The sequence below is a fragment of the Paramisgurnus dabryanus genome, chromosome 16 (assembly GCF_030506205.2).
Source record: "Paramisgurnus dabryanus chromosome 16, PD_genome_1.1, whole genome shotgun sequence".
NCBI classification, from domain to species: Eukaryota; Metazoa; Chordata; class Actinopteri; order Cypriniformes; family Cobitidae; genus Paramisgurnus; species Paramisgurnus dabryanus.
In genome coordinates this window covers 20,659,837-20,685,421 of record NC_133352.1, presented here as the reverse complement: position 1 = coordinate 20,685,421, position 25,585 = coordinate 20,659,837, and the positions used below count along the sequence as shown (strand labels likewise).

Below are 25,585 nucleotides of genomic sequence, written 5' to 3'. Positions count from 1 at the left end.
ATGAAAATGAAAATGATCCATGACTCAAAAAACATAATGTAATGCGTTTAATCACAACTTTATTGTAAAATTATGTAGTTTGAGAGTAGCCATTGAGGTCCACACTATTGCACCGAGGTCCACTCAGTTCAAAACTTCTGGTCTTTTATAATTATTTTGTTTGAACTGGTTATAGTTCGAACAAAAGTTGAAGTGTATCCTGACAATCACAGGATTTAGTTTAGGCTATAGTCCCAATTTTGACCTAAGATGAAATGTTTTGTTAATATTGTGTAATATATTTGATGGTATATTGTAGTTGCATACATTCACTTGTGCAGTGAAAGATCAGATAAATATAAGGAAGTGATCGATGTGTTTGGATGCGAGTTGTTGATTAATAATTTATTAAATAAAGACTACTTTAGACCAACGGTTTTTATTACTGTGTTTAATTTCCTGCTTATTAATAAAAATAATATCCAGGTACACTGTCAGAAATTATTACTAAATATACACATATCTGTACCTAAATGGTACATAATATTAGAACCAATTGTGGCCGGATGACTTCTTTTTCAAAGGCACAACATATTTTTAGCCTATGTGGAGTTCGTCATTTCAAAATATGTGCTCGGCACGCAAGTCATGTAAACTTATATGCCTCACGTGTCGTGTCAAAATAAGTGTCTGCTGCAGACGCTTCGAAGGGGTTTATGAAAAGAGACGCCAGATACTCACTTAATCTCATGTGTAATCAGAGTTAAGTGTTAAGAAAGTGTCTTGCGAGTGTTTTGTGAACGTCAGTGTTTCTTTCATCATAAACCTTTGGGATGCGTGTGCAGCAGGCACGTATTTTCCACATGGTTCACATGATGAAACAAACACATATTTTGACATGGCGAGCAACGCACATCACACTCCGAATACATACTTTGAATTCGCACCCCAACCCCACCCCCCGGAAGAGAAGTCAGCGGTCACCACTGATAAGGACCTTTTTAAAGAGTAATGTCCCAGTGATGGCATGAAACAACTTTACAAACAATTCTCAACTTTACTTATTATAACATCTTCTCTTTACAAAAAAACTAAACAAAATTCATATATACATTATAACCTCACAACATCAGGTTCATAGTTCAAACAGCTTAATTATGCAAATCAATTAAACTTTTTAAGTTTTGACTTATTTAGAAAAGCAAGATAAAATGTAAACACTGTCCCCAATGAGCTTTTGAAATAAACCATGCTTTCAATTAATCTCAGCAAACTAAAATTACTTGCAACCTAATCTAAAAAAAAAAACTAAACAACTAAAGCATGTTTTACTACATTAGTAGTGTGTTGCTTTAGAGATGAACATGATTGAGATGAATGACGCAAGTCCTCTTACAGTGAGATACAGTATTACTGCAGTCACACATCAACAACACTTCTTGAGAAACCCATTTTTTAAAATCCCCTTTAATCGTCACAGGCCTGATGTGAGCTGCTGTCTGTAGAAAGTCGCATGTAAACGTCTATGCCTGCAGAGGTGCTGTTGCTTGGCAACAGTTCCGTCAGAACCACAATAAGGTGTGAGTGTGGTTTAAGAGACGTCCGCTCTCTCGCTGCACACTTTTGTTTGCCACTTCTTTGCCTGTTCAAAACAACTCTGAGTAAGATCAGAGGAAAAAATACCAAGGATTACAAAGCCTGCAGAGGGTTTATAGTTTCCATTGACTTTACTTAACTGACAGATGTGATACTGTAACTTTTTAGTTATTTCAGTATTAGTTAAGCGTGCATAAAGAGGAACTGCAGCAATAGGATGTGTTGAAAATAATGAGCTCATGTGTTTCACGTACACTGGCTGTAAAAGTAAGTCTTTCACACTGATGACACAGGCTCAGCTCATATTTGAACAGAAAGAAGTGCAAAAGTCATGTGGTTTAAATGCAAACAAACAAAAATAACTCTGTGCAAGGTCACACACAGCAACTTCCTCTACGTTCTGCTCAACAGGCAACAATGTCAACCTTTACTTTGAGGACAGTGGATGATATCTGTTATGAATATCAGTGCTACGTGACACGACCTTAGCTGTCACTGATCGTGGGATGTAGATGTGGCTACCGTCGTTCAGACTTGGTCTAATCATTAATATTTTAAATCCATCTTTCATGTTTAAGATAACAGATTGTTAAGTACTAATGCTAATTAGTTTTAAATGCTAATATTGTATACTGGTGCTGTTTATTTTATTATTTCAGGTGCATGTAGGATATAAATTAACAAAATGTAAAAAAAAATTCTCATGCATCTGCAGAAAAGCCAATCTTGGCCTACACTGTCAAAAAAAAGGTAAACAAATTAGATGACCCTTTAAAAAGGTCCTAATATATACCATTAAGGTAGAGATATATGTCAGATATGTACCTTTGAGGTAGCCTACTTATGTGACTTCTTAAATGTTCATGTTCTTTCTGGTCCCATTTTTAAACCCTATTTAGTGTGTAATGTAGCTAATAGCATAAATAATACCTTTAAAATGATAAAGCTCAAAGTTCACTGCCATGCGATATATTTTCTTTAACAGAATTCCCCTTTTAAAGCCTTCAGCGAACGGCCGGTTTGAATTACAGCCCTTTACTTCCTGTTTTAATGATGTCAGTAGAACGTTTTTTTTTTTACTAAACTCCGCCCACAGGAATACGTCAGTCGCCAGCTAAGCTAACGGCAAGCTATTGAATCACAACACACTAAACAAACTACACAATCAGAACTCGATATGTATTTTTGGAAGAGGGACTTCATAAAACAAGGAAGACACTAGCAAGTTTTGAGCACAGTGAAAACAGCAGTATAGAGATAAGTAAATTGTGTAAAAAAAAAAACATGTTTTTTTTTACATGTGAAACATGAACACATTATATTGCGCACTGCAAACAGCTTCAAAAAACACAGAAAGAATGGGACCTTTAAGTACCAATATGTTTGTCTGGGCTATGAATATGAACTCTTTAGGTACAAAGGTCTGCTTTTTGAAAGGGTAGGGGAGACCGGGGCTGGTTGTCACATTGCTTATTCCAGACACACTACATGGCGCTGTGGTACAATTTTGATATCAATCTGTTAGCCTTTGATAGCTTACTCATTTGCAGTTGTAATTTCACTGAGCAGACACAAAACATTGAGGTGAGGAGTCAAGTTTTTATTTTCATGGGTCAGAGTAAATTTTCATGTTGGAGGTGTTTTTGTGTTGAGAGCTTGTAGGATATTAGTCATTCAAAAACAAAACACTCATTAAAAAAGCCAAAAGTAGTAGCTTTATTTTGAGTCATCTTTTAGCTATCAAGTTAAAGCAATTTGGCAGCTAGCTTAGCATGTTTGTCAAGAAGTCAGTTGGGGATGGTTGTCTCATAGCTTGCGGGGTTGGTTGTCACATGTGATTATTGGACATGTAGACCTTTTAAGACTGTTGGTCTGTTTGTTTGTTTTTGTTTGCTGTTAGGCAACTTACATAATGAAACGATAATAAAGAGGTTTTAGCACTAAAAATCATTTCATTTTATTCCTCAACACAATAGACTATTCAAGTAACTGATCACCCGCTTTAATCACATTGTTTACACATAAGGGGCATTGATGACAACTATCATAGGGGTGGTATTCATATTAAAACTTATTTGCAGTTTCTAGCTTAAAAAAACTAAAAAGTTACACATTATCTTTTCAGATCCCTATTTATCACTGAAATCCTATTGAACCTCTATAGCAGGGGTTCTCAAAGTCCGGAGTTTTAGTTTTTTTTTTTCTTTTTAGATTTAAGAGTATTCCTGGTCTGAAAATAAAACGAATTATTTACAAATTTTCTGTGTGACACTGTAACCATCACACCCAGATATTATGCACAGCTACTTCATGTACTACGGCTTTTGATCAGTAAGTCCTTATCAATCTCTAAATCACTGTTGGTTTGAGTCGTTTAAAACATGCATTTGAAAAAGCAACACTCGTCAAACATAATCTTTATACATATACTTTATTATCATGAAAATACCTGAAAAGGTTTGAAGAACAGCAATATAAATATATCCTTAAGACGTTTCCTGGAGCTCCGTGTGTCTGGTTCTTCGTCTGCAGCGCATATTAAGTTTCTGCCCGAGAGCGCCCCCTGGCTTTTGGATGTAGCGGCATTTCACCGTAATTCATTGAGAAGCATAGCAAGAATCATAAGCCAATTTATAGGCGCACCCCTAATTTAGGTCAGTGTCTCTGCCTACCAACCACACTTTTTTGCCACAGTTTATGCATCTGATGGAGAACAAACTGTGCCCTTTCTCTAATTAGGTTGCTCTGTATTTTGCACCTGGTTACTTTTGGCATATTTATTTTGTTTATGTTTTAAAAAAAATAATTTATTTAAATGCAAAATACACTTATGTTTTTCCCAAACTATTTGTGTTGATTAGTTATATAAACAAATGATTTACATAAAGTTTTTCCGGACTTATGAAAATGATGAGAATTCAGATTTGGACCTCTGAATGTAAACTTTGAGAACCCCTGCTCTATAGTAATAGGGAGAACAACCCCATACCCAGTGATGGGGTTGGTTGTCACATTGTGTCAGAGTGTCTTTGATGGTTAATTACTTCTTGTTACAATACATTCTAGTAAAAGTAAAAAGTATACACTTTTAAAGCCAAGACCCCAAGTTTTCATTTCATGTAGGAATTACCGCTGAAAGATTTTTTGAAGATGAGCAATTCATGCATGAGTAAAAATTGTGACAACCAACCCCGGTCTCCCCTACCGCCCCTGTGACAGCTAATAATCATTTTCGAACCATTTTTTATGACAGGGTAGATTTCAGCTCTGCACCTTTTAGGCATTTCTTAACCAACTCCATGCCACCTGGGATGTTTTCATTCACATTTAAAGGATATATTTCCTTCCCTATCAAAATAATGTTAATAATAAGGTTTTGGGTTTAGTATTTGAATAGAGAATTTATATTTAAGGTCACTCACCTACATAAATATTAGGACGGAAGCACATTTTGTGTTATTTGTTTACCAAAAGTATTCCAGTTACAGTCATACATTAAATTTTGGCTTAAAGTGCACACTCTCAGCTTTACTTGGAGACATTGTAAAGAGGTTTTTCTTTATCATGGAGAGGATAATCCGATCATCCACCATTGTTATCTTATAAGGACATCCAGGATTTGTTGATGTTGTTGTTGCTGCTGCTGCTGAGCCCTCCAGTATTTTTTTCCCTAAACCACATGATGTTGGTTATGAGCCACAGCTTTCAATTCCAAATGCAAATGCCACACTTAAAACCAACTCCTGACCTTCAACATCCTTCATTTATGAGGAAATTATTGAATAAATAAACAATACCTGTCCATAAAATAGCCTTTAAGTCAACTGTTCCATTACTTTTGGCCTCCTTAAAAAAGGAAAGTTGCAGCTGTAATTCCTAAACCCTTCATTCAATTTGGATGTGAAGTAAAGCTGAGATTGTGCAATTTAAGACAATATTCATTAGTTGACTATAACTAGAATTTATTTTGGTACAGCTAAAACAACACAAAATGTGCTTCTCTATCAATATTTCTGGAGGTTACTGTTGGAAGCTAATCCAATTACTGTATGCCATACTAAAAGAACAATGAACACATACAAGGCAAGCCCTCGAACCGTTGTTCTGTACGTCTGTTGTTTTATCTGATGTAAACCATTTTTACAAAAGCCACCTCTTAAAACAAGAAGTTCCTGTCAGATCATGTGACTTCCTCGAGCATCTAGTTCTCAACTCTGCAGATCACAAAAAGAGAGTGACTTTCCGCCTCTTCCTCCTCCGGTGGCTTTTGTCACTCTGTAAGTGGGCACTGTGGCGGTACGAGTGACAGGCGTTAGTGTAACAGAGTCAAACTTCATAGTGCCACAGCTATAGTTGTGGTCCTCAGGAGAATATTTAAACACCCACCACTGGATCACCATGCTACGGCGGAAACCATCCAACGCCTCGGAAAAAGAGCAGCCGCAGGTGCAAAAGAAAAAGGTAAGAGTTGGTGTCATATGTGACCATGTTTTGAAGAAGGTCAGGAGTGAGGGTAGAAGACATCCAGTTTTGTTTTATTCTTAGAAGTCGTCTCTTAAGTTCTTCATGGTTACAGGCGTACACACCCAAAATGATATATAACACGATGGTTGAAACACCAAACGCACGAAATGAGATGTAGGCCCTGTTTGAACCAAAACGAGTGCGGTTTGGCTGATGTGAATTAGTATTTTGTTGTAATATGTCTGTGTTTGATTTGAGATGTGTATCTTAAGTTTAAGAACTGAAACTGAATGATTTTTCTGGTTGAAACGCATGGCTGTGCACTCTTTCCTGTAGAGACGCACAGATCTCAACCACACATCCTGAAGCTGTCAGAGCAAAGCATCCAAACAGAGATCCTCAATTCAAAGTGACATTTGCGTCTGTGCAGCACGCTTCACTCCACCTCGTCTGGTTTAGTGGTTGTGCTTTACAGAATTACTCTTATTTTCCACTTGAGCTTGCGTGTAACAACCAAGTTTCGATATTTCTCTTCTGTGAAACTGCAGGTGCTTTGTAAGCGCCTGTCAGCAAGAAAAGCGAGGTCTGAATTTTAGCTGTTAAAATCATGGTCACTTTTGATGATTATTTTTTTTTAATGTATCTTACATTCTTATTCAGAGCACAGGATGTAGCTGATGTTAGAGATGATGATGACATCACATAAATGAAAAACAATTCCATGTCAAGTGTTGCATGTTTCCTCTTTAGTTATAGCTGAGATGAGTAACTATTTCAGTTTATATGTGTCATATTTCAACATCCGATGGAACAGTGTTTTGCCACTTGTTATGTTGTTAGGCTATTTAGTAAACTCACTATAAATATAATTTGTAATGATTGCTTGTTAATTAGAAACATCATACATAACAATATGCTTTCTGCAAAACTGAAATTAAATTCAAATTTGTTTAAAATGCAAAAACTGTTTATTATTTGACCAATCTTTTATTTGGAGTTTGAGTGGCCTACTCTTGCATTCTGATGTCAGAATAGTGCACATCTTTGCAGGGATTGGTTCAAAACATACAAGGTTGCCTTTGACAAAGCCACTTCCTGTGCTGAACAAAAAGTGGCACAGTGAAAAATGTAGATAAGTGATATAGTCATACTTAACAATGATGTTCAAACTGTATCCGACAAAACCACATGTGACAATCTTAGCACCTTAGGAATAAACAATTTGAGTAATTACTGAATAAACACTTATGAAACAATAAAACGATATGTGATTGTTATCTGAAAAGACATTGTACTGTGCATACTGGCTGTTGCTTTTGTAATAAATTATGCTAATATGTAATGTGTTATAGTACATAAACACTGTGAAATGAAAGATAATTGAACATCTGTGAAAACTAATGAGAGACAGACTGTTTTATAAAGAGCTATAAAACACACAGTAAAGTGAAATGTATAGGTTTATTTTCACTGGCATAATGAGGAGGATCTAATGTACATATTTTATACATTAGAAGAGTTACTGGAGGCCTGGTAATGCTTTATAAATATTGATCTGGAGATATTTTTATAAAACTACAATGGCCATTATAAACTAATCTGGAGTTCATGTTGCACACAGATAGAGTTTCAACAATATAATGCTAATGATTCTGTTTCCAACCAATGTCTTCAAGTGATGAGCAATAACAATAAAGGAATACTGATTGATAGAAATTAGTTTTTCTATATCTTTTTTCTAATGAAGTAATGAATGGACGGATATAATAACATAGATTACATTCATATTCAGTGTTTTTCTAATTGAAACTCTTCTTGTGTTCACAGCTGTCTCTGCAAAGGTCCAGTAGCTTTAAAGATTTTATGAAACCAAAAGCATCATCTCCTGTAGTGGGCTCTGAACCCACTTTAGATGAAACGGTAAGTTTCCTTTTTCTGAGAAATCGCATTTAACATTTCTAAGTATTTTAAAACCATAAACTGCGAAAATACACTAACTGCTTCATCAACCATATTGTTTTAAAAATACCTAGACAGGATGCTATGCTTGCATGAGCCATCCATGCAAACAGCCTTATGTGTGCATAAATTTCGCAAATAATATGGCAAAAACAATGACATGTTGGAAAGAAAATGATCTGTGAAAGTTCATCATCAAAATTTCTGTAAACATGCGGAGGTGGTTGTTATAAAACAGAGATGTAAGAGTTGTAAAATCCCCTTTCGTTGTACAGGTAGTTTTTTGATAACAGCACAGTTTGCTGTTCACAGTTAAAGAAAGAGCCTATAACATTTCTACCATGAAAAGGGGCCACATTGACTCACTGTGGTAGTGACGCACAAACCACAGACTTTGCAGGAACTCCTCATGAATACAGGGCCTGGTGCTTTAAACTTTAACTGTTTGTACTGTGGTTATATGACAAATAAATAAGCTGAAAGTGTCCTGACATGACATTTCATATTGGGAATTGGTTATTTTCTTTTTTTTTTACAAAGAAAAGATTTCCAGGTAAAATTTTAAATATCTAAAAAATAAATAGCCTACGACGGTGTCAATGAGGTCACAGTAGATCCTTATTAAAACAGTACGTTTTACCGGATGTGTCTTTTTGTTATAATAGAAAACACAGCATATTTACTGACTATACAATGCACAGTGCAACCAGTCTAAATGTAAGCAACATAGCAGCAACAATTATTCATTGTCTGTAGACTTTTATAGACATGAGGAAGTTTGAGACCAGACAAATTTAGTAGCAAATGGCAAGTGTGCAATATATGTTAAAGGCGTCAGTCACAAGTACACTCTATGAATTCAGTTTACATTTTACAAGTTTACACTTCATTTAACTTTCTTGAAAAGTGAGGAGTTTTACATTAAAAAATTACATTAAAATAACTTAAGATAATTTAAAGGGGACATGTCACAAGAATTTTTTAAGATGTAAAATAAATCTTTGGTGTCCCCAAAGTATACATGTGAAGTTTTAGCTTAAAATACCATAGATAATTTATTATAACATTTTAAAATTGCTACTTTGTAGGTGTGAACAAAAATGTGCTGTTTTTGGGTGTGTCCTTTAAAATGCAAATGAGCTGATGAAATTCAAACACTGATCACAATGATGGTGGTTTGTTGCAATTATTTTATCTCTCTCTCTCTCTTTCTCTCTGCACTAAATGGCTGTGCCATGGTTGGATAGAGCAGATTAAGGGGCGGTATTATTATAATAAGAGCTCCTTATGACATCACAAGGGGAGCCAAATTTCAATGACCTAATTTTTCACATGCTTGCAGAGAATGGTTACCAAAACTAAATTACTGGGTTGATCTTTTTCACATTTTCTAGGTTGATAGAAGCACTGAGAACCCAATTATATAGAAAAAAGTCAGATTTTCATGCCATGGCCTTTTTAACTTTATTCTTATATACTTCTTAAATAAATTGTACTTTCAAGTTGATAAACTTTTTTTACATTATACATTAACCATGCAACTTTTTAAATATTTAAACAGTTGGAAGCTGCACCCGAGGATTCTGGAAAAAGTAATGGAAAACTAGGAAAGAAATGGAGAAATGTCATAAGTCGCACAATGACCCGAAAAACATCCAAGATGGTTCAGAAAGCCCTTGCAGAGGAAGGGGTAAGTTAAAAGCATAAATCATATATACTGTATTCGTACTATATGTAATTATATACGATAATACTACAATATCATTAATGCTTTCATACATTTATATATAGGAATTGCGGACATTGCAATCAAATAATTTTTAAATCTGAAAAAGTTACTCTCTAAATGTATTTATTTTCTTGCACTTATTATACGGATAGTTAACCCCAAAACGTATTCTTTTGAAGTGTCTTACTCTTATGTTGTTGCAAATCCATACCTCTTTTTTGTGAAACACAAAAGGTACAATGTTAAAGAAGGACAACCACAGTCACCATTCAGTTTCATTTGATCTTTCTTAAAGCCAATGAAAGTAAATGGTGACTGTGAATATCAGTCCCTAACATTCTGCCTGTATTTCAGATTTCGATCAACATAGGTGTAAGTAAATGATGACAGATTTTTTTTTGTGAACTGTCCCTTTAAGCATGGCAATGTTTTGACAAACACTTGTAACAGATTGAATTTGTCTCCCCCGTGTGGATGGCGACAGGATTTTTCATACACTCAGTGGTTTAGATAAAATATTGTGAAGTTATTCATAAAAATTCATTAAAATTCCTCCTATGTTATGTGAACTTCAGATTGACACTGGAGAAGATGGTTCAATCTCTCCCATGTCTCCAAGTGACTGGATGCCAGATCTCACAGCTGGAAACAGAACATCTGTGTGCTCCAACAGCTCAGAGGACACAACACATACCCCTCTATCACGCCAGCTCTCTGGATGTAAGCATGCACTGGTGATCTCAGTCCTGCACCAAATGAAGCTGTAAGATAAGGCTGAATAATCTGTTGTTATGCAGGTGCTGACAGACAAAGTCTGGACAGTGGCTTCAGCCAGAGAGACAGCATGAGACTAGAGGACAGCACCTACATGGGACCTTTCTGTGGCAGAGCCCTGGTCCACACTGACTTCACACCCAGCCCATATGACATTGAATCCCTCAAACTCCAGGTAAGGATTTTTTAAGCTTATAAATCTGTACTGGTTTAAAATTTACATCAATGCATAGGGCAGATGCTTTTATCCAAAGCGACTTAAAGTGCATTACACCATGTGTGTTCCTTGGTGATCCAACCTCTGACCTTTAAAGCTACACGAAAACGATGTTTACTATAAAACTACATGACAAAATGTGATTGCTGAACATTTCAAAACCACATGCATTGGGGAGTGCACACCACATTAAATAAGCTTGCATTGTCATATTGGAACAAATAATGGCCCTATTTTATTATAATGGATAATATTATATAGGCCTAGCTGTTACTAATGGGTGTGGCTGAAATTGTTTAATTGTACACTACATGGCCAAAAGTATGTTCCGATAAACATTTGAACTGTAACCATGTTGTCTTGACTTGTACGCAGAAAGGAGATATCATCCAGATTATCGAGAAGCCACCAGCTGGCACCTGGACTGGTAAACTCAACAACAAGGTGGGCTCCTTTAAGTTCATCTACGTCAAAATACTACCAGATGAAGAAACGCCACCAAAGAGGAAGCGATCCCACAATAGGGGTCACCGAAACAAATCAAAACCAAAAAGCCTGGATGAAGTTTTAGAGAGAATAGGCCTAACAGTAAGTATTTGATTGCTTCATAAACAGCCATGCTGCTATCTACATGTGTCACAGATTAACCAACGAGTTTCTGATGACTGATATCAATGTGTATCTAGGAGCTGGGATCTCTCCTCTCCATGCATGGCTTTCAGAGTTTAGAGGACTTCAGGGGTCTGAAGGAGTCCCACCTGAATGAGCTAAACATTACAGACCCAGAGCAACGTGATAAGATACTGAAAGCAACAGAGCTGTTTCTGGACTGTAAGTATATATGAAGAGCTCAGATGCAAAAGCCACTAAACGTCACTTCCATCAAAAACGAAATAATGATATTATTGATCGAATGGTTTCGGAATGTATTATATGTTCATCAAAAACTTCGCTTCAAATCCAATCCGCTTTACCAGAGGCGTCATGCCCATTCAAACTGAGGGGGCACGTGCCCCCTTGGTTTTTTGAGCCAAACGGATTTAGCATGCAACCTGAAAATCAAAAAAGCGTCCATCAATTGGTTACTTGTCTTTTAATCTGTTTAATATGCACAATATTATGAATTCTGTGCTGCATCCTTGTCACTTTTCAGAGATTTTTGCCGTTATGATAGTGTTTTGAACATGTTACATTACTTTCTGGCGACAGCCGCAGACGTCATCAGCGTGAGCGCGCTCACGAGCTTTCATGTTGCTGCTGCATTTGGCTATCTGAGGAATTAAAATGTGCAAGAAACGCTCACAACATTTTCAAACCCCAGTACGGTAATGTGCAGTTAACGTCCTCTGTGTAGAAAATGTTTAAAATGTGACCGTCTCGACGTTATATTAGTAGAAATTTCTAGATTCATCTTCTTGGCACAACGCCAAAGTTTGCCAGAGTTCACGCAGGCACGGATCACACACGCTCATATATGAGGTAAAATGTAATGCAAAAATCCGTTCCTCCAATCATTTTTTCTAAACATATTTTTTAAAATCATTATTGAACATTAAAATCAATCACATTGCTATAGCTTAAGTCATTTTCGTTGTTTATATACTTAATGGATTTAAAATGACATTAATTTCATAATGCAGTTGTTGTGCAAAATGCATTAATGACACAATTAAATTAAAGTCATTAAACAAAACTTAAATAAATAAAAACATGTCGTTTCTGTTTTAAATATGATACCAATATCATGTCATTATTCCGATTGAATAGTATTTGATATGAAAGAGTCAACACTTTTATTTTGGAGTTTTTTGCATGAAAGCAGGGGCGCTCATATTGTTAGAAATGTAAGTGCCATGGAAAACACTGAAAGCTCTATAATATTTCGTTTGATGTCTGTGTATGCACAAATTTCTGTGAACTGTGCACACTCTGCCCCCTTAAAAAAAATTGGTGCATGACGCCCCTGAATAGAACCCAACACTTAACACTTAACTCAACACTTAACAGTTTTTTTCAACAGTGTTTTAAAGGACTCTAAACGATCCCAAATGAGTCATAAGGGTCTTATCTAGCGAAACGATTGTCATTTTTGACAAGAAAATTTTTTATTGTTTAAAATGGTACGCAAATGTGCGTTTCATATATGTAACACATGACCTTTCGACGTCACTACGTATTAACGTGAGGACGCGCTGGCGCTTTCAGGACCGAAGATTGACAAGAAGTTGTGGTTTAAAAGTGCACATTTTTTATTTTTCTTGTCAAAAATGACAATCGTTTTGCTAGATAAGACCCTAATGCCTCGTTTGGGATCGTTTATAGTCCTTTGAAACACAGTTAAAAAAAACTGTTAAGTAAAACTGTGTTAAGTTAAATGTTAAGTGTTGGGCTCTATTAAAGTACATTAAAATGATAAAAATCCTGAAATGTTTTCCTCAAAAAACATAATTTCTTCTCGACTGAACAAAGAAAGACATCAACATTTTGGATGACATGGTGGTGAGTAAATTATCTGGATTTTTTTTTAAGAAAATGGACTAATCCTTTAAAGCAGGTTTACCAAATATATTAGCATATTGACTGGGTTTAGACTGGATATTTTTTTAGTAGTGGAGATTTTTGCCAAAAAGCTTGCATGCACTTAGAGGGTTTTGCAGTAAAATACAGTCAAATTTGTGCAATACCAATGAAATGACTAAAGTGACATTTGTGAAAATAAGGCATTTCAATTACTGACTAATAACCAACAACATTTCTGGACCTAAACATAACAGCCTGACAAAAAAAAGCTCATTTACAAGAAAACATGTCTGACGCACTTAAAGGGTTTTGCATCTGAAACTCTTCATTTACTTTTAAAAGACTGAATAACACGTAGTGAAAGCAACAAGCTCCAATCCGTTTGATCCACTAACATCCATTTTCTTTTTCAGCGGAGGATGAATCGGACGAAGAGGAGAAAAAACCTGAAATGCCAAGGGACTCGGGCTGTTACGAAAGCACAGAAAACCTGGCAAACGGAAGCGAGGAGCCTCAGGAGGAATCAAAGGCTGAGCCAGAGATAGATGCTGATACAGAGACAACGCTGAATGCCGTTCAGCAGCAGCTGGAGGAGATGACGGTGGAAGAAAGTAATGAGGTGGAAGCAGAGTAAAGCTATAACAGAACGTTCCTTTTATCCTGCTTCTCTTTAACTTACTAATGGATTGAGAGTTTGTCACATCCACATGCTGGAGTAAAACGCATTGACAAAACTTTCAAATGCACAGCCCATTGAGATATCAACAGATCTGCTTTGGAGATGGATATTGTCAATTATGCAGGCTACCTACATAGTTCACCGTAATGGGTCATACAGACTGAACCCATAATGAAAATCTGAGTCAAAAATATTTTGAAGCAAAATCAAATTAGAAATGGGGGTGAAGTGACATTTTGTGGATTAAACCTGCAGCTGTGATTTTTTTTCTTGAAGAAACATGGTTGACTACTGTATATAAGTTATAGTTTCCATGAAGTAGTTTATGTGCTTTGTGACATTCTGTTAATATCTGAGAAATTTCATTATCATCCCTTTATCTGTAAAGTAGCAACTCATATACAGTACTACAACTTTACTATTATTTTGTAATGATGAATGTACAAAGTAATATGCAACTGGTGCACACACAAAAAAAAGGTTTTTGTGTGCAAAATTGAGGAAAAGCACATTGGATGGTTTTTAGCGGTGTGTGTGCATATTGTTTTGCTTCTGTATTCAATTCATTTCAGTTCCTGTTTATGGTAATGATGGTTATAATATGGTTATGGCGGTCATTTGTTTCAATGTTGTAGTTTTATGCTTAATCCGTTTTTAGTTTGTTTCGAATCCGTTCATCTTTGTATTAATGTCAGTCTTTTTGATGTCTTTCTCAGCTGTATTTCTGTGTCACTCCAAGTTTATGAAATATTTTTTTTACAAAAAACTTTGAATGTTCAATTCTGGAAAATGTCACAAAAGGTGATTGTAGCAATACCATATATAATTTAATGAACATACACACATACACACAAATTCATAAAGTAGAAAGTGAATATAGTGAAGAGTATGAGATACATGATCACAGTGTTGTTGCAAAGCAAAGTGAACATAATTTCTGATGGTTTATAATGTATAGATTATGCATTGTATCCGAATAGCTATAGCAGATTTGCTCATTTGCTAATAATCCAAACCCATACAGCTCTACACTGACCTGGCAGTAAACATTTTGATATCGCCTTATTAGGGAAATCAGCACATTAGCTGTATCATAATTACGTGACATAAATGTTATAGTTTAAATAAAAACTGGAAATGTGGGATTCGTTCAACACAACGAAAAAAGCACATTTTCATATATCACCAATACCTTCAGCCTATTAAATAAGTATTCACATACTCCAAATATTACAATGTAATCGATCATAACAATTGTTCACAGAAAGTACTCACAAGAATCCTATTTGTTAAACTTAAAACTGATTCGATAAATGCACATTTAAGGGAATAGTGTTAGTTGGTTATGTTGCTAAAATAGTATTATGCTTTCGGCAATAGTGGATACCCTCGACACTTTAACAACAGTAGAGAGTCTTACAATCAAACTAAAATCAACAAACATTTCAGTTTATACACTGCTGTTAAATATCACTGAACTGGCTTTTCTAAATTAGAGACAAAATTCTTATTATGTTGGCTTGACAAAGCCCAAAACTTTTATCCAACAAAACAATACTGTCAAGATCGACCCTTCTAAACACAAAAAATGCGTAGTTGGTTATGAAGGTTGAGAAAGTTATGTAAGTCTTGATGTCAGCGTTCCCTTTGATGTGGTCATCACATACACAGTGAAATAAATAAAGGTGACCAATATGAATCCTCTTGAATACACACTGAGGGGCAAGTTGTCCCACTTTAAACAGTGAAAATTATGTGGGAAAGAAAAACATACAAGCATAATTTAATTCAAAAACATGCTAAAATGCCATCAATTTCCAGGTCTGCACTCAACAACAACATGTTTAAAACAAACTTTATCCGTAATTGTGAATGCCTGTGGTCAGATACGTCCTCGGCTGCTGACAGTAGATAGAAATGAATAAAGGATGAATTTTTACAGGTATTAGTACTGTATGATCCTGGAATGTCAGAGACATTCGGGTATGGAGGGGACAGCAAAGTAATGGCATAAATAATAATAAAAAAATCCACCTACATGGAATTTGCAGCTTTTTCAGTTTTTACAATATGTACATTTACCCGATGCTTTTTTGCTTTCTGATATAAGTATTGTATAAAATTTTAACTTGCATGTGCATGTGTGAGTAATATTAAGACATCTAAGGGTTCGTCTGAAGATGGCCTTGGTTGTATGTAATAGGAGAGCATAGATAAGGCACTCATACTGATGTCTGTCAACAGCAGCTCGGCCTGTACTCTCTCTCTCTCTCTCTCACACACACAGGAGGAGAAACACAAAAATACAAGCACAGCCTAACATCCACACTGACTGTGAGCGGGTCCGCACGATTTATCATCAGATGAAAGCAGTTTTATTGGTCCTAATGTCATTTCAAAAAGCTATGGCTAAAGCACTTTTCTTTAACTCTCTGAAAACACAAAGGGCCTTTGCACCAAATACGATAGAAGCTTAAATTGTTCATTTAGGAGGGTACACAAATACCGAGAAGGAATAAAGGAAGCAGGCTATTCAGATACAGGTAATGACACTGAAAAACAACATTTCACAAGCTCATCGAGCAAATTCGTTTTCTTATTAGGCATCTGGGCAGTCCATTCTCAGTCTATGGCTCTCGTAAGTTTGATCATGCTGTGATTTACTGTACAGAGGACAGAATCAAGACTTCCAGATTTGAGAGTTTTGCGCAGAATCTACGTACGAAAAGGAGTTCATCTCTGCATGAGAGTAGATCAGCTTGTCTATATGCATCTGTCCTTCACATCTCAGTGGTACATTAACAGTTTTTCTGTGTGTTCCTTCATACGAGCACATGTAGAGATTTGACAGAAGTCTGCTGCCGAAGCTAGTGAACGGACTCTTTGATGACCGCAGGGGCGATGGCGTTGGAGGACGATGTGTGCGGGACACTGAACGACGGAGGTTTCTCCTCTTTAGGGGAGTTGGTTTTCTGGGTGCCTGCAGCAATGCTAGGTTTGGCGTCGTCAGGCGTATGCTCATTGGGAATCAGAGGAGCTGTGGGTTTCTGAAAGAAGTAAAAAGACCTTAATAGTGATCCGAACATAACAGGGACAGCAGATTATCTAGTGACACATCTACATTAGATGAATCTAAACTATTTCTACAATTTTAGAGACATTTCACTCAAATGAAGCCAGATAATGGCATTAAATAGGCTAGAGCATAACAATTAAATGCTATCACTATAAAAATGATGATTGTTTATGACGTTTTAAAGTAAAATTTTGATTTTCTTGTTATCAAAATTAGCATTTAAAAGATTTTCTTAAAAAAATCCAGATAATTTACTCACCACCATGTCATCCAAAATGTTGATGTCTTTCTTTGTTCAGTCGAGAAGAAATTATGTTTTTTGAGGAAAATATTCCAGGATTTTTCTCATTTTAATGGACTTTAATGAACCCCAACATTTAACGCTTAACAGTTTTTTCAATGGAGTTTCAAAGGACTATAAACGATGCCAAACGAGGCATAAGGGTCTTATCTAGCGAAACGAATGTCATTTTTGACAAGAAAAATAAAAAATATGCACTTTTAAACCACAACTTCTCGTCTAGGTCCGGTCCTGTGATGCGCCAGCACAACCTCATGCAATACGTCATCACGTCAAGAGGTCACGGATGATGTATGCGAAACTCCGCCCCAGTGTTTACAAGTGTGGAGAAAGAGGACCGTTTCGACGTTGTTGTATTTGGAATGATAATAATTAATGTCTTTGTGTCAAGTTTATTGTTTAAAATGGTCCGCAAATGTGCGTTTCATATATGTAACACGTGACCTTTCCACGGCATTACGCAATTACGTAAGGTCGCGCTGGTGTGTCACAGGACTGGAGATTCACAAGAAGTTGTGGTTTAAAAGTGCATATTTTGTATTTTTCTAGCCAAAAATGACAATCGTTTCGCTAGATAACACCCTTATGCCTCGTTTGTCATAACGAGTCCATTAAGTCCATTAAAATGAGAAAAATCCTGGAATGTTTTCCTCAAAAAACATAATTTCTTCTCGACTGAACAAAGAAAGACATCAACATTTTGGATAACATGGTGGTGAGTAAATTATCTGGATTTCTTTTTAATAAATTGGACTAATCCTTTAATATGTAACCACTAATGTCCACACAAATACTATTGCAATCATTTTAACAGGTTTTCATGCCATTTAAAGAGATAATTCACTCAAAAATTCATGAAAATTCTGTCATCATTTATTCACTCTTATGTTGTTACAAACCTGCATAAATAAATTTGTTCTGATGAAAGAAAGGAAGATATTTTGAGGAATGTTTGAAACCAAACCAACCATGAGCCCCATTGACTTCCATAGTAGGAAAAAATGAATATTATGGAAGTGAATGACGCTCATGATCAATTTGTTACAACATGAGAGTAAGCAAATGATGACAGAATTTTTTATTTTGTGTGAACCATTCCTATTGAAACTATTAAATGTCATTACTATTTAGAAATAGTTGATCAGTAAAGTTTACATTAGAACATCATGTAATGGCTATGATCTTTACAGATATGATACTGCACAGACACACTTTACTGCTCTGCATGAAAGCCACACCAAGCTAAAGCAGCTTAATGCATTCATTTACTCCACATGATTCGTGCCAGTTCTCAAGGTAAATCGATTTAGGCTTTTTTGCAGACTCACTACTCAATGCACTCTATGTCAGCTTGCAGCATTTGTGCCAAACGTACACGCACTCATTTGCACACGCACTTTTAATAATTGCTGTCTTACTGTAGTTTGTGGTGCAGGGTTGCTGTTTTTGGTGGTAGGAGGAGCAGATGCATCAGAAGGGGTGGGGCTAGATGTGTCTTCAAGCATCACACCTCTTCTGTCCAATACACTAAAAGAAGAAAGATATCAAAAATAATTTTTTTAGAATTGTAAGAGTAGTCATTGCAATTACACAAAAGAAGATTGTAACCATTGTACACGCAGCTGATTGTAACCATTGACTTCCATAATAGGAAAAACAAATACGATGGAAGTCAATGGTTAAAGCTGCTGTGTGCTTCCAATTATTTATCGAAATATCTTCTTTTGTGTTCATCAAAATAAAAAATACTCATACAGGTTTAGATCAACATGAGGATGGGTAAATGATGACAGAATTTTCATTTTTGGGTGAACTTTTAAAGGGATAGTTCGGCCAAAAATTATATTAAACCCATGATTTACTGACCCCCAAACTGTCCGAGATGCATATGTCCATCGTTTTTCAGACAAACACATTTTCAGATATTTTAGAAAATGTTTTAGATCTTTCAGTTAATTAAATGTGAAGTTACGGGGTCCACGTCCTTCAAGTCCAAAAATGTGCATCCATCCTTTTTTCCATCCATCCATCATTTTTGGCTGAACTATCCCTTTAAGTTCACAGAAGTGTCCAAATAGAGCATCCATCAATATAACCAAAATATCACGTAACACTTAAACATTGCCATATTTCAGTTCTTTGGCAACCACATAGTGACAGAAGTGTCTTTCCATACGTCCGAAATTGCATACTGAAACAGTAGGTACTATATAGTATGAATATGGATAGTATGACTGAATTTGGACATATTACATCCGCCATGTTGATACATTAGGTGACATACACTGTCATAACAACAAGTTAGTTTTTAAGTGGAACAAGCGCAATTTAACCACAAGGGACAGCTGTTTAATATAAGTATTTGCATTTAAATAGAGCTGCATTAGTGCTTTTGGACTTTTTTTTAATAAAACAACACTTCTCCTTCTTCTTCATCTTTGTTGGATAACTCCTCTCCCGGGGGCTCACATGATAGTAAAGGGTCCATTGAATGAACACTTCGGGATCTTAACGGTAGAAGTGGGTCATCTGGGTACTTTCCGCCTACTGTTTTTCAAATACTATGAATTTGGACATACTACTCTCCTTCGCATACTGCTTTTCACCTACTATATAGTATAAAAGTAGGCGGTTTCAGATTGCAGCATACATCTTCATTTTGAACAGAATGATGATTGCTTTTTTCTTTGACCCTAACAGACCGTTTAAAATGTCTTAAAAATGTAAAGCGAAAAACCAATAACACTCATAAGTCACAATGTTCCTACCTGGGGTAAGCTGGTCCACACAGAACCTCACAGCAGTTCTTCATGAAGTTCTTGTGACTGTAGGGGTTCTGGATACGGTTCTTTCCCGACCATGAGCCTTTGATCTATGCAGTAGATAAAAGATAATGACGACTTTAAAAACTGGCAAATGGCAAAATGTCACGACTGGCAATAAGTGCAAAATCATAAAAATCCAGCATCCTCTGTGATATTTTATTTCATTAAGCATATTTATCAGAGCTTTAAAAATGTCTTCTCTCTAATCCTTTATTTTAATGTGCACTTTCAATTCTAGCTACTTTCCCTGGGGTTTCGTTTGATCTGTTCAAGCACTTCCTGCTTTTAAAAGCGAAGAAAAGCTTTCTCTTCCATTATCATTTTATCTGCTCCTAGACAGAAATGCATCCATGTATTGAAGGCATGATAAAGACGTTCTCATCTTTCATTTTTACTCTTTGTTAATAAAGTTTGGTTAAAGCTGCCGTGAGTGATTTATGTGCCATTAGCTTCACCAAATTACAAATTTTACCAAAAATAGAAGAAATTAATTTCCATGCACTGTAACAAACTATAGAAAACACACTCGGGCATTAAAACTGTATGATGCTACAATTAGCCACACCAACAATATTACAAATATACTGAAACAATTTTTCAAACAGATTTTCTTAGAAACCCACCCAAAAATAATCCCAAACTAACACTAACACTTCTTTTAGACTTCTTTTAAACTTTCAGGCCATGATCAGATTATAGAGGTTTAAGAGATTTAATGTTGTCATGGAAACAAGTGATATCTCTTAAACCATCTATTTCTGTTATCAGATAACAAAGACATTTTTTTGCATGGTTTTCAAAGAAAAATAGCTCACAGTAGCTTGTTTTTTTTTTTAGTTTTAGTTGTGTCTGGGACTGGGTTTGATTGGCAACTATGGCTGTGTCTGCATATATGAATATGTCTATTATTAGCACAAACAAAATGTACACTAATCAACCACAGACAACCATTGTGTCATACTGAATTACATCTACATTCTTCCTTTGCACCTCCTCACTTTCTTTCTCTTTCTATCACTCTATGTTTTTTACTTGTTACTCGTGACAATAAGGGCCAAAGGGGAGGTATTGGCCTTACTCAGTCAATATTAAATATACCAAGGTTATATTTTTACTGAATGGACATTATGTAGAATAACTGTATGTAGAAAACACTAAATCACCAAAAATGACTTGGGTGAGCTGGTTTTTCACATATATGTGACCCTGCATGTATGTCAGCTACATATTGCACCTATAAATCCTGTATTTAATGTACATCAAATTCATATTTTGATCTTCCTCTGCACTTCCTCATCACCGAGACGGCACTGTTGCCAGGGTGACTGCTGGATCTTGTGTGCTGAAATGCTCTAGGGAATGTGTATATCTTTCCAGTCATGTGATAACGGAAGAAGTCAAGAATCCACAGTAGACTTTGGAATAGATGGGAAAACCAGACTTACGTCCTCATTTGTGGTTTGGTTGAGGGAGATCAAGTAGGTGTGGAAACCGGTCAATCCTACCACAGACCAGAGGGTAAAGAAACAGACCAGAACCTCCAACACAGTGGAAGAGAGTCAAGGAAACATCACGCTACAATTATTTAGGGTACAATACAAAAAATGTTGCTTACGCTGTTCACTGGGTTGAGTTTATTATTGAACTATCAATCACTGTTGACAGCAAAACAAATATTAAACTTTGATGTTGAGTCCATGCTTTGTTGCATGATACAAAAAGGTTTTAAGAGGTAAAAGTGATGTCGTTCAGAAATGCCTGTCTAAACTGTGTACTGTATCTGTTAAAATGCAAGAAATGATATGGAATATACACTCTTTTTTATATAATAATTCACATCATGGTGACTTTATTAAGACGTTGTTTTTTATCTTCAGTGATAGACTTTGGAGCTCACATGAAAGGATATGTTCCAGGTGTTTCTTTAAGAGTATTTACAAATCCTGAGTCCACAGAACCTAAAAAACACAAGATTTGGTAAATGATCGTGCATGCAAGCAGCTATACTATATCAGATATGCATTTCTGTTTCATTTTCCCATCGTTAGATGAACTGTTCGGGAGATTTCTCACATCCACCCACATTCTGCTGGAGATAATAAGTTTGCACTGTTCATTTCCATGCACCTTATAAACCACATTGTTATTAAAAATCTTTAAAATTAAAGGGATAGTTAACCCAAATAATGCAAATTTCAAATCCAAACCAATATGCTGTTATTTTTTCATGGTGCTATTATTGTATTTTCGTTGTTTGTCTATTTTGAAGCTTAGCAGACATGGGCACTATGGACTAAAAGGAAAAGAAGTGCACATTGTTGTGTTTTACAGAAAAATGACATACAGGTTTAATTTCAAAGTGAAATTTCATATTTGGTTATATTTAGGCTATAATGAATGTATTTGGGTCAGTGACAAAAACAGTTTGGCAAGATGAGAAATTCAAAAATCTATCAGGTATTTGTCAATGCATATAGTGTATTTATGTTGATTTTATGCAATAAATAATTACATTTGCACCATTTTTATGAAAGTTAAGACTAAATGGACCTGAAAATGTCAAATGGTGTAACTGCCAATTCCGCCTAAGAATGAGAAATATTAAATATTTTATCTACCTTGATGGCATGTAAGCGTAATCATCAAAAAAAGAAAAAAAAATATTTTAAAATATCATTTAATTAGTTATTCCAATAGTTTTTGTAATATTTGTCTGGACATATGCTAAAAACAGCTCTGTTTTCTAAATAATCTTTGAAAAATGTATGTAAAAAAATCATATATATATATATATATATAATATTATTATTTATTCCATCATTTAAAAAATACAAGTTACACCAATTGACACAGACTGGTTATACCACATTGACATTTTTGCAATTGTCCCCCAAATATTCTTTTAAAATCAAGTAAAATTTTTAGACTTGGTCCTCAAAAGAGAATGTATGCAAGTAATCTGCAAATTTGTTTTGAAATTTTAAAACTTTTAAAAAATAATTAACGTCACGTTATTGACCCATTTCACAAATTGTCCAGACCAAAATGCTCTTTTATTCTGTCTCTTCGCTCTCCTTCTCAGAAAAAGATGAGAAAAGAAAAGGGTAAAACAACAGCCATTTATGTGAGCATTGTGTCTCTTTAAATATCTGGGTAACATATTGGACTATAAAGTCAAGCATGTGTCTGCATACTGAATGTCTTACATCCACTTGTTTTCCCCGAAGCCGATCATTAAACTGCCTGACCCTCTGTGCATTTAAAAAGCGTATTGATAATCTGGGAATTTAATATCCTCTTGCAAATAATATCAGTCTGCATGTCACAAATGAAGACACACACATGCACGTATATGAACAGACGCTTATTGATTTTGTGATACTTACGCAGAACCACATGGACGATGTCAAAGGCGAAGATATAAATGGTGAGCAGAGACAGTGAGAGTGTGAACAGGTAGAAATATCTGTAATTCCTCTTTCCTACACAGTTTCCCACCCAGGGGCAGTGATGGTCAAAGCGATCTGCAGGAATGACATAAAAGAAAATATTTAGGGAATATAAAGAGACGACTCTCATAATAAAGACTCACCAAAGAGCAAAAACAACCTTCTAATGCCAGTTAAGGATGTTAGCTTGATGAGTTGGAATCTATTGGCCAACAGATGTTTTTAACTACTTAGAGAGAGGTTTAGTTATAGGGGTTTAGGTTAAGGGAAGGGGATAGAATATACTATTTGTCCAGTATAAAAACCTTTACCTCTATGGAATGTCCGCACGGTGATATGTGTGTGTCCGTGCGTGCATATATGTGTGTGTGCGTGCGTGTTTGGCAGGTGCAGGCCACACAAACAAATGGACCACTGTTCAGGATGACAGTGCATAACCGTCTAATTTTAGCAAATGTAACTCACCAGGCTTGTGTGTGTGTGTGTGTTTACCTGGTAATAATCACATTGTGATATAGAAATACCAGTACATTTTTGACCTTGTGGGGACATTTTGAGGTCCCCATGAGGAAACGAGCTTATAAATAACAGGATGATGTTTATTAAAAATCTGAAGTAGCAGAAAGTTTTCTGTAATGGTTGGGGTTAGGGTTTGGGTTAGGCGAAGGGAATAGAATATACAGTTTGTACAGTGAGGTCTCTAGCGTTATTCTGTCTGTAGGTTTGTGCATATTTCATACCTGTTAATTTTACATGTTGCCTTTTTTTAATGTACTGTATGTATAAAAATAAAATACAATGCTATAGTTAAACTATATATAAACTATATACAAAACTATAGTTTCAATAGTCGATAATATTAATAACCAATTAAAAAACAAGATTCTGTCTATCAAGGCTTAATCTGTTGTTATCTTCTTGGCATTTTTAAAACTGTGGTGAGCAATTAGTTAAAAGCTATAGTGAGTGGCAAATTTCTGCACATTTCTATATTCCAAAAACAATATAAACTGAAAAACATGTGTACTGTGAGATATACCGTTAGCGTGAAACAAAATGACTCATTCCGTGAAATGGATTTTTAGTCAAACCGCCCACCCCTAAATTCACTGTTATACTGGTGTCACATTTGTTTAGAATTGTTGTGGAGAAAAATAATAAACATCTGTCCCCTGCACCACCATAAATGCAGCACATTGTTTATGGACACAAAACAAATTACATTTTTTTGAAAATATCCACAAAGCTCTAATAAACTTCTCGGCTCTACAAAACAACAGACTGCTTATTTCAATCTTTTTTACATTAACAAGAAGCAACCATACAGCCAACAGTTCAACACAGAGATGATTATGCATTATAGTTGGTTGCCTGGGTGCTACTATAGTTGCTAAGGTGTTCTAAATGCTTTCTAGTGTTTGTAACTTGCTAGGCTATTGCTAGCATGTTACCATCAACTAGGGTTAGCCATACGTGCCATTTTCCTGGGACAAAAATATGACTTCTGGAAGATGCATTTGAACTCCTGGCCAGGATGCATCTTGGTAAAATGGCACATATGGTCACCCTACATTAACCAAAACCTTTAACTATAGATGAATTAGCGGCAACAATATAAACAAATGGGTTTTGTGTCCCAAACTAAACTTCCGGTAAACTTGAGCAAAGTTCCTCTAGAGCAGATTATTTCTGATAACAGGCTAAATAAATAACAAGTAAATTACCTAACTTCGGGCCAGGTGCTCACCATGACAACGCATCCAATAAAAAAGTCTGTACATAACTTTCAAAACTTCCCTCTATGTGTCACCCATTTAATGACAAATTAATCTGCTTTATTGTCTGTCAACATGATATACCGAAAATTAAGTCCAATCATTTAAAGGGGACATGTCACAAGACTTTTTTAAAGATGTAAAATAAATCTTTGGTGTGCCCAGAGTACGTATATGAAGTTTTAGCTCAAAATACCATATAGATAATTTATCATAAAATGTTAAAATTGATACTTTGTAGA

General features: G+C 35.6%; 2 protein-coding genes across 2 annotated transcripts in view; one reads left to right on the top strand and one right to left on the bottom strand.

The window, feature by feature from the left end:
• The first annotated feature begins 5,788 nt into the window (after positions 1 to 5,788).
• Positions 5,789 to 14,674, top strand: sash3 (SAM and SH3 domain containing 3). Its single transcript, XM_065271963.2, has 8 exons — positions 5,789 to 6,036; positions 7,867 to 7,959; positions 9,560 to 9,688; positions 10,303 to 10,447; positions 10,525 to 10,676; positions 11,094 to 11,306; positions 11,405 to 11,549; positions 13,652 to 14,674. The coding sequence occupies exons 1-8, from the start codon at positions 5,974 to 5,976 to the stop codon at positions 13,870 to 13,872; spliced, it is 1,161 nt and encodes a 386-aa protein (XP_065128035.2). The 5' UTR covers positions 5,789 to 5,973; the 3' UTR covers positions 13,873 to 14,674.
• Positions 14,675 to 14,722: 48 nt separating this feature from the next.
• The window catches only part of zdhhc9 (zDHHC palmitoyltransferase 9), a 30,726-nt gene continuing 19,863 nt past the window's right edge, over positions 14,723 to 25,585 (bottom strand). The window contains exons 4-9 of the mRNA XM_065271962.2: positions 23,506 to 23,643; positions 22,031 to 22,077; positions 21,565 to 21,669; positions 20,063 to 20,166; positions 18,713 to 18,821; positions 14,723 to 16,964 (exon numbers count right to left, since the gene is read on the bottom strand). Of these exons, the coding sequence (XP_065128034.2) occupies positions 16,785 to 16,964; positions 18,713 to 18,821; positions 20,063 to 20,166; positions 21,565 to 21,669; positions 22,031 to 22,077; positions 23,506 to 23,643 (683 nt within the window). The 3' untranslated portion in view covers positions 14,723 to 16,784. The remainder of the gene's footprint in view (positions 16,965 to 18,712; positions 18,822 to 20,062; positions 20,167 to 21,564; positions 21,670 to 22,030; positions 22,078 to 23,505; positions 23,644 to 25,585) is intronic.

Bases quoted from the DNA above. Each gene is read 5' to 3' on its own strand.
- sash3 (XM_065271963.2), top strand. From the start codon at position 5,974: ATGCTACGGCGGAAACCATCCAACGCCTCGGAAAAAGAGCAGCCGCAG. The intron at 6,037-7,866 runs GTAAGAGTTGGT...TTGTGTTCACAG, and splicing joins CGCAGGTGCAAAAGAAAAAG to CTGTCTCTGCAAAGGTCCAG. The intron at 10,677-11,093 runs GTAAGGATTTTT...ACTTGTACGCAG, and splicing joins TTGAATCCCTCAAACTCCAG to AAAGGAGATATCATCCAGAT.